The sequence below is a fragment of the Sinohyriopsis cumingii genome, chromosome 4, assembly GCF_028554795.1.
Source record: "Sinohyriopsis cumingii isolate HCF-2022 chromosome 4, ASM2855479v2, whole genome shotgun sequence".
In the NCBI taxonomy this organism is placed as follows: Eukaryota; Metazoa; Mollusca; class Bivalvia; order Unionida; family Unionidae; genus Sinohyriopsis; species Sinohyriopsis cumingii.
This window is the reverse complement of record NC_142964.1, coordinates 116,987,797-117,003,273: the sequence shown is the minus strand read 5'-3', so window position 1 is coordinate 117,003,273 and position 15,477 is coordinate 116,987,797. Positions and strand designations below refer to the sequence as shown.

Genomic DNA, 15,477 nt, shown 5'->3' with positions numbered 1-15,477 from the left:
CTGTAGTCTGGGTAAAATACACGAAACAACAGCTCTGCATGAGTTATTTAACAAAAATGGGTCACATTTAGTACATAATGCTTTATTTTCTGCAAGTTTTATACCCTGCCATTTTGCCACAGCACCTTTACTTTTCATGTATACTGTAGTCCTCATCTACATAACTGGACAGATTCTTTTATCTACTTTTTGTGTAATAACCATCTTGAAGTCAAGGTCAGTCTTGCACTTTCTTGTGCAGACGTAATAATGTGAATATTTACTGTTTTTACAAACAAGTAATACATATTTTTATTTTAACTTATTAGTTACATTTTAATCACTATCTTTTTATGATTGGTTTCATTCACCAAACTTTCAGGTTCCAAGTTGGCATCCTGCAGTCTTTCAGATTGCCAACTCTAAGCAATGACTTTTTCAAAAAAGTGTTTTAATGCAATTTTATGGTAAGCAAAGTGTTAATTGTGAACAAGACAGTGATGCATGTTTGGAAATAAATGATACCCATCTCTAATGGTCAACCAACAAGATTTCGCTCAAAGCGTGACTGATAAACATTTAGCACCAATTCCAAGGTGACTAGATGATAATTGTTAAGTAAATGGATAAAATAAGCATTCACAAATCCTTCAGTATAAATAAATCATAAAGTCAAGCTTTCATTCTCTTGAAATCGAGCTATATATTTGGACAGTTTTAATTATTAGCAAATGGTTTTAACATACAAAGATAAAAAGAAACATCCACCCTCCCCAAAAGTTGAAAAAAAAAATATTTGACATCCTTAGAATAAACCATATTTTATTCATCTTATTGTTTTACTCATGTTTGTTTGGTGCAAGCTCAGTTAAATTTTCCAGTCGGATTAACCCTGACAAGCTGAACTGAATATAATTTTTAAATCCCTGCATCAAAGTATGTACATAATACAGTGTTTAACACTACCTCAGCAATTAAAAGTCTAGTTTGACAAAGGAAAAGAAGTATTATTACACAAAAACTGAGGGAACACAAACCTTTCAAATAAATGTAAATATGGAGTACATACTACCACATTCGATCAATAGCATGTAGGCAATAAACAACAAATTGCTAATGAATGCATGACATACAACGAGCCAGAATACATCCTCTCTTCACCTCTGTCTGCGTGGGTTCGAGTCTCGGATTCGGCTAATGTGGGTATGTGAGAAAGCCTGCCAGTAGCTTCTCGTGGGTCGGTGGTTCTTTCCGGGGTTTTCCTGGGTTCTTCCTCCACCATTAATACTGGCCACCATGTATAGCCAATCGCGTGCTGAAAAATGGCGTTAAGCCCTACAACAACAACAACATCCTCTCTTGGTCTTAGACATGCTGAAACAAAAACTGCTGCATGTCATTATCTGCTTTCAACTTTTTAACAGGCTTGGTTTGCAGACATCAGGTTGGTTAAGTGTCTGATCACAAAATATCAGTAACACGGACCATAGTTATCATCATACAATCTGCAAACCTAAACAGAATCTGATGCTCATGTCTGATGCACAAGAATTACATTTCTAAAAATAAAGATACTGTTGAAAAAATTTCACACCCACTACAATCTGCTTCTTAGGGCCTTAAAACTGAGGAACTTGTACTGGAAAACCAACATTAGGAAATATGGGCAATAAGGGGGCATAACTCCATTAAATGATGAGCATGGGTGATAGTTGGAAAAAACATAATGTGCAGTAGGCTAACGGTCAAGGGGGCTGCCCAGGCCCCCTTTTGGGCCAGAAAACATGTCCGAGGAGTCTCAAGTGAAATAAATATCCCATGAAAACTTCCATTTGACAGTAAGTTTAAAATTTTGTATCCTAAGCATCAATTTCTTTTCCTACTAAACACTCTCGAACCACTTTAAATCCCTGTAACCCGCAGAAATGAAAATTCCATCTTATCATGGAGAACTTTCATCCATTGAGGCCTGAATGCTTAAAATCCAACTAGCAACGAGTCATCAATGAATGTACATATACATATATAGCATTTAACACTAACTAGTTCTACAACTGTGAAAACTTTCACATAAACTATAATGTAAATATAATTGCATTATAAATGCTGTTTGAATTCTGTACTCTGAGGTCAAGTGCATGATATGCAAGTCATACAATACATGATCGACCTATTTGTGATTTGTGTAATGACACTCTCCGACGATAGTTAAAAGGTTAAAAAGCATGTATGTACAGTTTTCAAACTGATTTTTTTTCCTTGTTGGCTTAAACAGCTAGACACTGATAGGAGGCACTTTTTTCCAATCAAAATTGGAATAAAATATGGTTGCACATGTACCATTCAAATTTAATTTATATTTGTATAGGATTTCCTATAGCTGTGCATGAATTCTAAAACATAAACTCATTTCGGGTGATACATGTGTATTGTGGGGTGTGTGTGCATGATCTGATGTCTAATTCAGGTTTAAACTTGTATCTTGTTGTAGAGTTCAAATTAGAAACAGATTTTGATCACAGCAATACATCTTTCATATCCCAAGCACCTGTGACCTTTAACCCTAAAATCAATAGAGTTCAATATCACCCCAAGTGCAAACCATCCACAAAGTCTAAAAATAAATGGGTCACATCATGTATTGAGAAAGAACTATTTTAGCTTTGTAATGAGTGTGTTTTCAGAAATACAAGCAAATGAAAATAATGAACCAAAATTCTCAAATAATTCTTCTTTAGCTTTGAATTTGACCCAAACTGCACACATCAGAGATTAAATCATCTTCAGAATAAGCGATTCCATGTAACATTTTAGACAGCCCAGGTCACCTGTGGCCCTGTGTTAGAAATGTGTGCGTGTCATTTCGATTTTTAATGTAACTTTAACAATTTTTCTGTCATACTGCTATGATGTCTGCAGTTTGGCAGTTTATAGTGATGTCTAGCACTGGGACATCATGCCGCAGACAAATCGCATGATGTCCCACCCAGTCACATTATCCTGACACCAGGCCGACCAGTCCTAACACTACCTCTTAATGTCAAGTGCCAAGCAAGGCAGCTGCTAGTACCAATTTTGTAAGTCTTTGGTATGACTTGGCCGGGGATTGAACCCACAACCTCACACATCCGAGGCGGACGCTCTAACCACTAGGCCACTGGAGCGGTGTGTGTTAGAAATCAATGTGGGCTCAAAATGTTTAAAGTTATTGGCCCCTGACCCCTGACCCCTTTATCTCAATTGTTAAATTTATGCAGATAATAGTGATAAATCTAACTTTATCTGACTGAAATTTTTTAAAAAGTCTTTGGTATGACACGGCCAGGGATTGAACCGATGGCCTACTGCATCCGAGGCTTCGGTGGCATCTTGGTTAGAGTGCCCACTTCGGATGCGGGAGATCATGGGTTAAATCCATGGTGCCCCCCCCCCCCCGAGTGGTCTAAAGTGCTCTCCGTTATGGATCATTGCCATCTCACCTCTGTCTGCATGGGTTTGAGTCTCGGATTCAGCCAATGTGGGTATGTGAGAAATCTTGCCAGTAGCTTCACGTGGGTCGGTGGTTCTATCTGGGGTTTTCCTGGGTTCTTCCTCCACCATTAATGCTGGCCGCCATGTATAGCCTATTGTGTGCTGAAAAATGGCGTTAAACACCATAACAACAAAAATAATCCCCGGCAGAGTCATAATAATGGGTAATTTAAATAAAATGCAATGTCCTACAATGGAAAGTTGTAGACTATGACAAAGGGTACTTCTGAATTCCATGAAAAAACAAAACAAAAACAACAGCAGCTTTAGTTCATGACAAATTCATGACCTACACGTTCAATCACTACCTTTGGACATGACAAGTGCTGGAATGCCAGAGGCTGCTATAGCTGAGCAAAGTGCATAGCGACGTTGGTTGATGTTTATCTTGCGGAACCATCTACGCCAGGTCTTTGTTGGGGCAAACATCCTTCCACCTCTGCACATGTTGCCAAAGGCTCCCTGACCAGATCTGTGGGTACCTCCACCACGAACACGAGGAATACGAGCCACAGCACGACCTGTACCCCAGGACTCAGCAGAGGTCTGGTGTCCTACAAAGAAAGATAACTTCATCATTTTCTTGTTTAAAAAACCCCAGATACAACCATTTCCGTTACCCAGTGAGCCATTTATGGATAGATTACTACTCATTTTGAAAGGACATAATAAAATACTTTTATTAAATTTATATCAAAAAACATAAGTAAATGGATCAATGTCACTTTTCTTTTATAACAACTTTTTAGAACAATTTTTTAAATACATTGTTGTGCCATATTTTTATTATCTAAATACTCATATGACTTGCGATGGATGGGTTGGTGAAATCAAATGTAGACATGTATACACTGAAGTTCAAGCATTCACTAGTTTTATATACAACAATCTTCTTAAAAATGTTAGATAGCTGGAGTACGTCTTAATGAGTCCATTCAACCAAAATTATTCATCTTAAATGTGTTACATAGACTGATAGACATGGAGATACACAGTCTACACCTTATACGGAAAGATAATCATTTATAATTTTTCCAAATTAAATTTTTTTACTGAGTGTTACAGGAAAATGTGTATCACATTAGATCCTTCTCTTGTGATATTAACAAAATAATGTGCATGTGTGTGATTTGGATTTTTAACTTGGCTCTAACAATTTTTCAGTCATACTGCTACGATGTCAGCAGTGTGGCAGTTTACAGTGATGTCTAGCACTGAGGCATCATGCTACAGACATTCAGCACGATGTCCCACCCAGTCACATTCCTGACACCAGTCCTAACACTAACCTCTTAATGTTGAGTGCCATGCGAGGCAGCTGTTAGGACCATTTTCTTAAAAAAGTCTTTGGTATGTTCTTGTTTTAATATCAGTGTGCAGATGTATTTAATGTCGGGTTAAGATAATTTGGACCACTCCGGTGGCCTAAGTGTATCCATCTTGGATTGGGAGATTATGGGTTCGAATCCCAGCAGTCATATCAAACACTTATAAAATGATACTAGCAGCTGCCTTGTTTGGCACTCAACATTAAGTGGTTCATGTTAGGAATGGACGGCCTAGTGTCAGGATAATGCAATTTAGTGAGACATAATGCCTTATGTCTGGTATGGTGCAACAGTGCTTGACTTCACTATAAACTGCCACACTGCAGACAATGTAGCAATATGACGTAATAAGTTTTTAAAGCTATATTAAAAATCCAAATCATACACACATACACAGAGATATAATTTGAGAGGTACCACTTGTCTGGATTATTTGCTGGAATTACAAAGTACCCACTGACTGGACTAAAATATTCTGGGTTTAGTGTTAATTCATTCAAAGGAATTTTGGACAATGCCATTCTAATATATCAAGACTGTTGGCACTTTAGCACACTGAAAACTACTGGTATTCCAGCACATTCAGGACCTGGAAGTTATATGAACACTCAGATCTTCAGTACTTATATAGAACCTTTTAGGGTCATTTTTTTATTTAGTTCATAATACTGAAAGTTCCTATTAAAGTTTCATTCTATAACTTAGAGAATTAAATTATCTGTTATGTCTAACAAGACTTAAATGCTTTTGTTACTTAGCTGAAGACTGTCATTGTTAAACAACCTATACAAAGGCAAAAACTGTCACCTGCATCCAATATCTGCATTTCTAGTTTTAACATTTACAAAAACTGGAACAATATAAAAAGGGCACATGGATTCAAAGTGGTGCTACTCCCAAAGTTACAGAAATTTACAGTTATTTGGACCTTATAGACGATGAAGAGCTATTTAACTCCCATTGTTTTGACTCCCCCATGCAGATATCATGACTGTGTTGGTAATGAAACTTCCATTTGGTTTGAAACATGATCAAGATGACTGTCTAGCGAGTGTAGAGATGAACACCAATGACATTCACATTATCTTCAAAACCCTATTGAATTTATATCTGAAATGTAGCTATTGCATCATTGTGTGACAAGATTAAAATAGAAATTTTGGGCATGTGGAACATCCAAGCTTGTGAATTTATTTAAGTCACCAGCCCTGGGCCTGTGTGTTGAAAAAGAAACGTCTTTGAGCACTGGTATACATGTATGCATGTATATTTCAGTTTTAGAGCTCTACAAAACTCTTCAATGAACTTCTGATCCAAATGTTGGAATTGTTTTTTTTTCTTGCTTACCAGCATCAACCGATACTGCATATGGCTGCCTGCTGTTTTTCTGCATGTCAAAGTGTACAGTGGAGACAATGTCTGGCCTAATAGGGGCACGGAACACTGCTGGGAGTGTTATGTTAACTCCCGAGGGCTCCCCTTTCTCTGAATAAACGCTGATTAAAGGTCTTGCAGCCTGCAATAAACAATTTGCATGTGTGACTAGTATTTATCAGAATTTTCACAAATAGTGAATTTAACATATTAGCAATATCAAACTTTCATGAATAACCAATCCTTAATACTGTATCAAGTGACAATATTTTTAGTAAATATGGATTCAATATAAAATGTCCAAACTGTTGTTCTTTCTAAAATTGCAAGTTACAGTTATGGGGGGGATTTTGTATCGACACAAATTACACAAAACAGCCAACTTTCATTACCTCACTGACTGACTCTTCATAGATACAAGTGTAATTATTGCTAAGATAAGTGGCAGAAAAGAGTAATCCGAGCATATAAAAGAATAATCTACAAGACCAAACATGTGCAATAACTAACTTGTCCTTATGGATGGTTGAAAAGGATGGAGGTCATTTGCCAAAAGTAGGTTTGATCATATGGAGCTTATTATAGACGACATCATTCCATGAAGCCGTACAGTTTTATAAGAATATTGATCAATAATAATGGGTTTTCCAACTTCCTATTGTTAATGAAAGAAATAATAACGAATCAGATAAGAATTAGATATGTCGTTTCGTTATTTTGAATATTCTGTTTTACAAGAAAAATATTAAACAGGGCAATGTTTATTTGCAAATCTATAAATTCTCTACTCAAAAGAAAATGAACTTATAATTTTGATATACTGTTGTGAACGAAATTATATGCAACCAGCAAAGGGAAATAATATGGTTTTCTTACATCATACAGCAAGAATTTTTAACTTTGCTAATGAAGACGAGAACAGAGTTTGATAATAAAGACATTTTGGATTGAAATATTCACACACTATACCATAGCATATACAAAACCTTAATCTTGCAAACTGAGGTAATCTCAATCATTTAAACAGCAATTTCTTCCAATTTACTTTGGAAATATTGCCATAACACTGAGAAAAAAATATCTAATCAAAATTGACCACATGAAAATATGGCAAGTTTTGCATTAATTTTACATGAAACTTCCAAGTGATTGGATTCTTGCATGTGCAACTACTTGTTATAGATTATTTCTATTTTGGTACTATATACATAGCAGACCAGTCTAAATTGAAAATAAACAGTGCCAGGTATCTATGGACTATTGAATATTATATGACTGAGAAATGTTAGAGGATAGGGATTTTGTTAAACTTAAAAACATGATGCACCTGACCGTTGTTCAGGGACGAACCAAGGCAGGTTGAGGATACTACAACAGTCATCATAAGTGGACTTAATGACTAGTCGCGAAAGTTACTGTAGACATGTGACGAGTTGAGTGTCATACGTAAATAATTTATCCATTTCTTTTGTGTTTATATTCTTATATTTACTACTAATCCACATCTGTGACAAAAAATTTAACTGCAGATCCAGGTAAGTAGCAAAAATAAATATACATTAAATAAAATGTGTATTTTCAGTTTTCCGTAATTTTGGCATGTAATATATAGATTATGTTTTATGCTCAGATTACACTTTTTTACCACTTGTATTAGTAAAAAAATAAATTACGCTTATACCTCTCTCGGGGGTTAACATGTGTGAACCTACAACAAAGCAGTTAAGGTTTCATTTCAAATACCTTGCAGCTCATATCAACACTTTTCTATGAATTAAAGTCAAGTTTTAGTTTGACTTTCCTGATTGTCTTTTTCCTAATAAATTCAAACTGTCCCAAAAGCAAATGGAGGTATTTTCAAGATCTGTTAGCTGGAATGCAATAGAAGCTGGAATTGCAAAAATCAGTTAAAAGGATTACAAGCATCCTGAATGAAACAAAGCTACATAAACCCTTTTTTCAATATTAATATATTTGTATTAACTTCATTAAAGAAACAAAAACCTAATTTGATTTCAACTTCCTTTGCACTGAATTTATTAGGAAATGACGAGTGGAAGTCAAGTCCACTAAAATACATCTTTAATATTAAAAGTATATTGTTATTTAAACAAATGTTAAGTTATATTTTGTCAAATACTAATATATATTAATACTAATGTGTAACTTGCAGGATTTTACTGATCATGTGATGCTGTATGAATTTCTCAAATGAAATATAGTACAAACCTGCCATTGAATCAGTGTTAAATGATTTCACTTTTTAGTAGCATTCTGTACTTTTTTATACATTAATAATTAATAGATTCTTTGTGTTTCTCAATACTGATTTCAATGCACACTGGCATTTGAGTTTTATTGTTCTTTTTATACATGCTGAATGTCCAATTCTTAATCAAGTCTTTTAAAGGATTCTGAGACTACTCGGCCCATAATGTACTCAGCCAAAGATTTATGTAAGTGTAATGCAAAATATCAACCATTCAGTGTAATGAATTACAAACTAGAAATTAGGGTTTCAACAGAACATACTTTTTGCTAAATATTAAAAAGCATCAATTCACCATTCAGTATAAAAAGTCACAAGTAGAAATTAAGGATTCAAAGAGAAACTTTACTAATCATTAAAAAATATTCCATGCAAGTTCAGGTATTCATCCAGACAACTACCTCTTACTTTAATTAACTATATAGATATGTTACTAAGTGTATCAGGAACAAATGTAAAAAATATTATGAATTTATTTTCTCAGAACAATGACCATATGCTTCATTCACATTTTTGTTTTTAATTATAAGATTTTAATGTTATACCATCACCTGATCAAAATAAAGAAAACTCAAACTGTGTGCATCTTGTCAATATTGTCAAATAACGACTTCATTATTTTCAATTATCAATATAAACTAATAAAACTATCCATTATATTCACTACTTTTTCTGCGTTTAAACCCCAAATGGAAACAGAAATAAAGGTTCATAAAAACCTTGTATCCTTCCATTTACACTGCATCTTAAATATACCATTTACAGACATGTTCATGTTTTGTCCTCGTATATATTAACAGAGTGGTTGCAAATCACATCAGTCAACAACTGAGAAAGTGGACACTTCAAGTGTTTAAACGATTACAAACTAGTCTACGTATATAAATATAACTCCAAATATATTTTTAATGGGTATATTTGAGCGTATTTGAGTGTACATATAGTTCCCAAATGACATCAGCCGCCATATTTGTCGTCATTTGGAAGTTGAAATAAATTCATTGAATCTCTAGATACCTTTACAAAATTTACATAAATAAACAGAACGCAAATCAGGCTTTCTGTTAATCTATATTTGTGATTTATAAGTTGACCTTGCTTCAGTGTGCCTTGTCAAAAATGGTAAAATTTGGTAATTGCATATAGGAGAAACTGCCATGTTGCCCATCATCCAGGTAAAATGGACAGAATATTGTCTGCTAGTGACCTCATCGGGAAAACAGGCTTGTATCATTTAAAATTGACCGGTCATAAATGTACTACATAATAACTACAAAGGAGGACACTTTTCTCCTTCCTCACAGTATCACTTGACATGTACCTGATCTGCCCGCTTAATATGCAAAAACAATGCCCTGAATGGAATACTTCCTTCTCATTGGCCAACTGAAAATAAGTTGTAAATAAATACAGGACGTCATTTTCTTTTATCTAACGAGAGGACTATTCCATTCAGCGCTTTTTTCTTGCATATTAAGTGGGCGCGATCAGGTACATGTAGAGCAGTACCGTTAGAAAACGATTTGGCATTCCTTAAAGGTATGATAGTAAGTCAAACTTTTGATAAGGATACACATTTGGATGCCTGAGCTAAACATCGGTACCAAATTAATTACGCTACGCGAAATGTGGCTTGAAATAACAGCGTTTATATTCTTAAATGGGTCGCGCAAGAAAGGAGAAAAGTGTTCTCTCTTGTAGTTATTATGTAGTACATGACAGGTCAATTTTAAGCAACGATACCAGCTCCTGTGATCGGAAAGCATCTACTGTAGTAAAAATACGTGACGAGTCAAGTCCGACTAAAACGTTACTTTAGCTACTTGGAAGCTTTCTCGCGTACCCACACTGGTCGAGTTGTGAGTCAAACTCACCCTGACCGAGGTCTTATGTGCGAGTAGTTTGTAAAGGCGATCACCTTAAACCACTTGGGGCACCATGAGTTAATGAATCAATGACATCGACCACGTGGGAGTAGAGTTTTCTTAATGCTACCGGCACCTTCACTGCTAACAAATGATCTTCAATTCATTTTTCTGACAACATAGTAGAATATTTAACTCTTGATGGCAACTATTTTATAACAAGAAATTCAAAACAGAGCCAAATGCTGTACCATTTCAATAGCCTATGTGGCCAAGAAATCTTGCTCCTTCGATAGTCGGACTGAAAAGAACTACTTTCGGCATGGCTGATTCTAAATATGAAAGTGAAGCGAATTATCTAAAATTCCGGACTCAATGGTAGAAGCTAGGTTAAAGACACGGTAAAAACTAATTTTTTGTTCTTCGTAGCCAGCGCGAGAATTTACATCAAAGTGTTAAAAAGTTGCAACATGTAAAAAAAAATGGCATATGTATAGACCTATTAAAATGTAAAAGTTATAAATAAAATTTAAAGCTTATTGAGCAATATACATATCCTGTCAATTTAAGCCTAGATTAATATTAAAATTCCAAATCAATATAACCCTCCCAAATAAGGAATATACAACCCTTTCCCTAAAAACAAAAATACAAACCACACCACCATGTACACTAAGGAAGACTAGATACATGCAGTGCATCATATAATACTTTAATAGTTATACACGTAACTCCTGAATGTTCACATTTAATGTGTGATCATATTATTTTTTTTTAATCAAGTGAAAACAATTATACAAATCAGACATAGGAATTACATAGAAATACTTTTAATCTTCTGACCCTAATTATCTAGTAAGCATTGTGATTATAAAAATCATATAATTTAATTTTCCAAAATTTTCTGAGGTTGCACATACTTATTAACCAGTTGTAATATCTCTCCTACATGAGCAGTATGCTTATAATTAGATGTTTCATGTTCTGTCTTCTATCTCACACTGTTGAGGGCATGCTTGAACTTCTACCTCACATTGTTAAGGGCATGCTTGAACTTCTACCTCACATTGTTAAGGGTATGCTTGAACTTCTACCTCACATTGTTAAGGGTATGCTTGAACTTCTACCTCACATTGTTAAGGGCATGCTTGAACTTCTACCTCACATTGTTATGGGTATGCTTGAACTTCTACCTCACATTGTTAAGGGCATACTTGAACTTCTACCTCACATTGTTAAGGGTATGCCTGAACTTCTACCTCATATTGTTAAGGGCATGCTTGAACTTCTACCTCACATTGTTAAGAGCATGCTTGAACTTCTACCTCACATTGTTAAGGGCATGCTTGAACTTGCATATATCATTGCTATTTACAACCTGTTTATCAAGATTATTAGATGAATTGATAACTCTGCTTCTAAAATAAAATCTTTCTTCTAAGTATTATGAATGACTTCAGAGTTCAAGTGTTCATAAAATGTTAAAGTGGAAAGTAAATTAATTTAAGATGTTGAAATTTAGATGGAGTATGGTACCACCATTACAGCAGGAGGTTGTCTATTTCAATGTAAAATGAAAATGCATGTAAGAAGAAAACAGTTAAGAGTTTTCCAGCACAAAAATTTGGTTAACCCAACTCAGAAATGTTATGTAACTGACAGTATCAAACAGAATTTTAGTAGAAAAATATTCATGTACTTGACAGTGCCAAAAGACACCACTAAACTGGAAACCATCTGGAAGGTGTTTCATGCGTAGCTGCTAAACATTTTACTCACCACAAAGTTTAGATCCCATCACTGGATACAATTTTGGTTGGATACAAAGTTCAGATCCCATCACTGGGTACAATTTGGGTTGGATACAAAGTTTAGATCCCTTTACTGGGTACAATTTTGGATGGAAACAAAGTTTAGATCCCATCACTGGGTATAATTTTGGTTGGATACAAAGTTTAGATCCCATCACTGGGTACAATTTTGGTTGGATACAAATACATGTCTGCACATCAATGGTTTTCAAATCATGTGGGTGACAACCACTACTTTATAACTGTGACTTGATTAATATTGTTTTCATTAGAGATCAGACAATTGTACTATGTTTTTTACAACCTCACAAAATAGGTTTTCTTTTCTCCAAAATTGATGAAGCATTGTTTTCAATCATTTCAAAGTAACTTATTTTTTTCCATTTTCCAGAAGCTAGAGATTTGCATACTCTTCTACAAAAGACAGAGTTAGAATGTTATTTTATACCTCCTCGTCCATCATATAAATAACAATATAAATTATTTTACTTGTCTTATAAATAAAATATGAAATTAACTGTAACAATCTCTCTCTCTCTCTCTCTGAATCTTCTACTGGGATATTGAAGATATAGGCTTGTATTCTTTATTCCTGCTGATGGTGACCAAATTTAATCTCAGTACTGCATACAAGTTTTAAAAAGTTTATTTGCATTTGAAATAGATGAATTCACACTTCAACCACAATTACAATCAATATTGCTTTCTTTGCACTGAATAGCTCCAGTGGTTAAAAGTCATTCTGGAGTAAAACTATCTCCATTTATAAAGAATTTTGCCATGAAAAATAATGCAGATTTTAGGTATCTTATGTGAAAGTTTATGTATCCTGTAAATTTGGAATTAATTTTTTTGTACACAAATAATTTTATGATAAATCTAAATTAACACCTTATTCAACAGAACATATGTTTTTTACCCCGACTGCCTTCTGAATTTATCTAATGGGACGTCACTCAGATTTACATTTGGAGAAATGTTGATTAATCTGTCATGTGCTAAGTTGATACCATGGTTACCTGAAAAAGAAAAAGCAATAAGAAAAAGAAAAGAAAAATAACTTAATAATAAATGTTGGTCTTGATCTGTGTCACTTTAAATATTTTAATCATTTGAGTTAAATTATATTCAATTTTATTTTATATTCGCCATTTGTATCGGGTCAGCAGCAGTGTTACAGAACTTCTTCCGCGTCTTTTTTTCGAATTTTAATTTGAACTAGAGTAATTGCGAATGAATACAATTCTGTAGTCTAAATACTTGTTATCTGATCAGTAGCATAAAACTTGGAGTAAAGTAAGGGTTAATACTAAAGACAAAGTTCACAACATGTATTGAACACGTTTAGTCTCCTAAAAGTTGTAAATATTTATAATCTTTGACGCACTACTTTTAAATGCACCCCTCTGAGAATTAGGAAAATGTAGGATAAGATAACTTGCTTCACATCCGGTTATTTGTTGACACAAATTTCAAAATACAAATATGTTGATGAACAGCCCCTAAGTCGTCCTCTTCGTTGTCTCTAGGGTTGTTGACAGTCAAAAATGCTTCACGAAGTTCTGCTAGCTCTGTTAGGCCATTCAGGTGGAGTATTTACAGACAATGGAGACGGAATCAAGGTTAATAAGGCTTGAATATTTAGTTGTGACTAATTTGGTGTATGTAGTACTAGCAACAGGAAATGATATTTTGTTCTAAAAAAATATATGAAAATGGAATGTTTTCTGCATAATTTCAGCGTGCTGAATTTTAAGATGAACTCATCTTTATGATATCTTTTGAAGTAAATTCACAGGAACGTTTTAAACACGCACTGTCTACCATTTTTTTTGTATTGGTCTTGGGTAACTTGTAGCAAATCTTTGGTCTCGTGTTCATGCAAATATTTGCATATCTCTTACATATGGTTACAAAAAAGTGTTTTATGAACATTTACCTTTTAAGAAAAAAAAACACCCTTTTATATGTTCCAGGTACTTCTAAGCTTTTATGTGCCTTTTATCAAGTACCCATAACATGTTTGCATGAAATACCATATTCTAAAGCCGTACACAATTTGAAATTATTTTACTCTTAAAACCGGTAGTAGATATTCAGTAGTGTTCGGTAACATATATAAATTGATATGAAATCACAGTTTATTAAATGCCATTTTAAAATTTAGTTGTGCTAAAATATTTTTATATTGACATTTATATCGATAAAATCAATAACTAAACCTAATCCTGACTATTATTTTGAGCAATTATGCATCATTCACAAGATAGGGGCAAGTGTTAAAATGTCAAAAGTTAGAGAGAAGGAACTGCCACAGCATTGGTTCTTAAGAAATATTTACAATTATGTTTTTTTTAAGCAGAAATATGCTTTAAGTTAGTTTTTTGTTCTTCATTCTGACATGTGATGGGAATTGGCCAGATATTCATAATTGATAATCAGTTCCACTTATCTGATAATTGATTATAATTGGTTACTAAGAGCAATGTTAAATCTTTGGTTTTTTTTATACAGTTATATCTTTGCTCAAGAGTTCAAAATGTTAATAATTGTACAGGAGCAATCTCTTTTAATGACATACGTTCTTTAAACTGATACAGATATTATATTTATTTCAATTGCGTTATTTTTATTTCTACACCTTTGTTAATTGAAAGCAACATTTGTGGCTAATATTCTTATTTAACTGATATACCCCTTCATTCATATGTGATGTGTGTTCAATTTAAAGTATAGAAGGAGATGGTTTTCTTCACATTATTTCCAAATACTACAAAGGATTTTACATTTAAACTGAAACAATTCATCAAAATTTGCTTAAATTTATTAATTCAGCAATTTAACAGCATAATCATGTATGTGTTCCTAATTATGAAAGTGTGCACTTATGGAATATGGTATGGTTTTATATATGTAAGTTATGAAGGGAATAAATAATTCAGATCAATTTTAGTCAATTGGAAACAATATTTAGCTTACCATTTACACAGGAGTTTTACCAACCATTGTGTTCTGCATGCAGCTAAAAAGTAGTAGTCTCCTTTTTACAAACAATCGATTATGGAGTTTCACAATTGATTACATTATTGGTTCACTCAAAAATTGTTAAAGATATGTTAAAAATCTAAATCACTCACACATACACACACTTTATTTTCAAGCAGAAATTTTCAGAGTTCTGTCTTTATTATAAACGCATCTGGTACATGTTTAAATTTATATACAGTGTATTTTGGCAATATGAAGAAAGAGAACAACTGAAGCTAAACATTATAGTGATATTTAACTGAGTGGCTTGATTATAGTATTGTAATTGTAAG

General features: G+C 33.8%; 2 protein-coding genes across 3 annotated transcripts in view; one reads left to right on the top strand and one right to left on the bottom strand.

The window, feature by feature from the left end:
- The window catches only part of LOC149801957 (large ribosomal subunit protein uL4A-like), a 34,326-nt gene extending 23,642 nt beyond the window's left edge, over positions 1-10,684 (bottom strand). For both annotated transcript variants that reach the window (XM_089956356.1, XM_089956357.1), the window contains exons 1-3: positions 10,598-10,684; positions 6,186-6,354; positions 3,819-4,064 (exon numbers count right to left, since the gene is read on the bottom strand). In XM_089956356.1, coding sequence (XP_089812482.1) covers positions 3,819-4,064; positions 6,186-6,354; positions 10,598-10,600 — 418 coding nt within the window. In that variant the 5' untranslated portion in view covers positions 10,601-10,684. The remainder of the gene's footprint in view (positions 1-3,818; positions 4,065-6,185; positions 6,355-10,597) is intronic.
- A 2,900-nt stretch (positions 10,685-13,584) lies between these two features.
- LOC149801956 (gamma-tubulin complex component 4-like) overlaps positions 13,585-15,477 on the top strand; it is a 66,370-nt gene continuing 64,477 nt past the window's right edge. Inside the window, exon 1 of the mRNA XM_089956355.1 lies at positions 13,585-13,779. Coding sequence (XP_089812481.1) covers positions 13,705-13,779 — 75 coding nt within the window. The 5' untranslated portion in view covers positions 13,585-13,704. The remainder of the gene's footprint in view (positions 13,780-15,477) is intronic.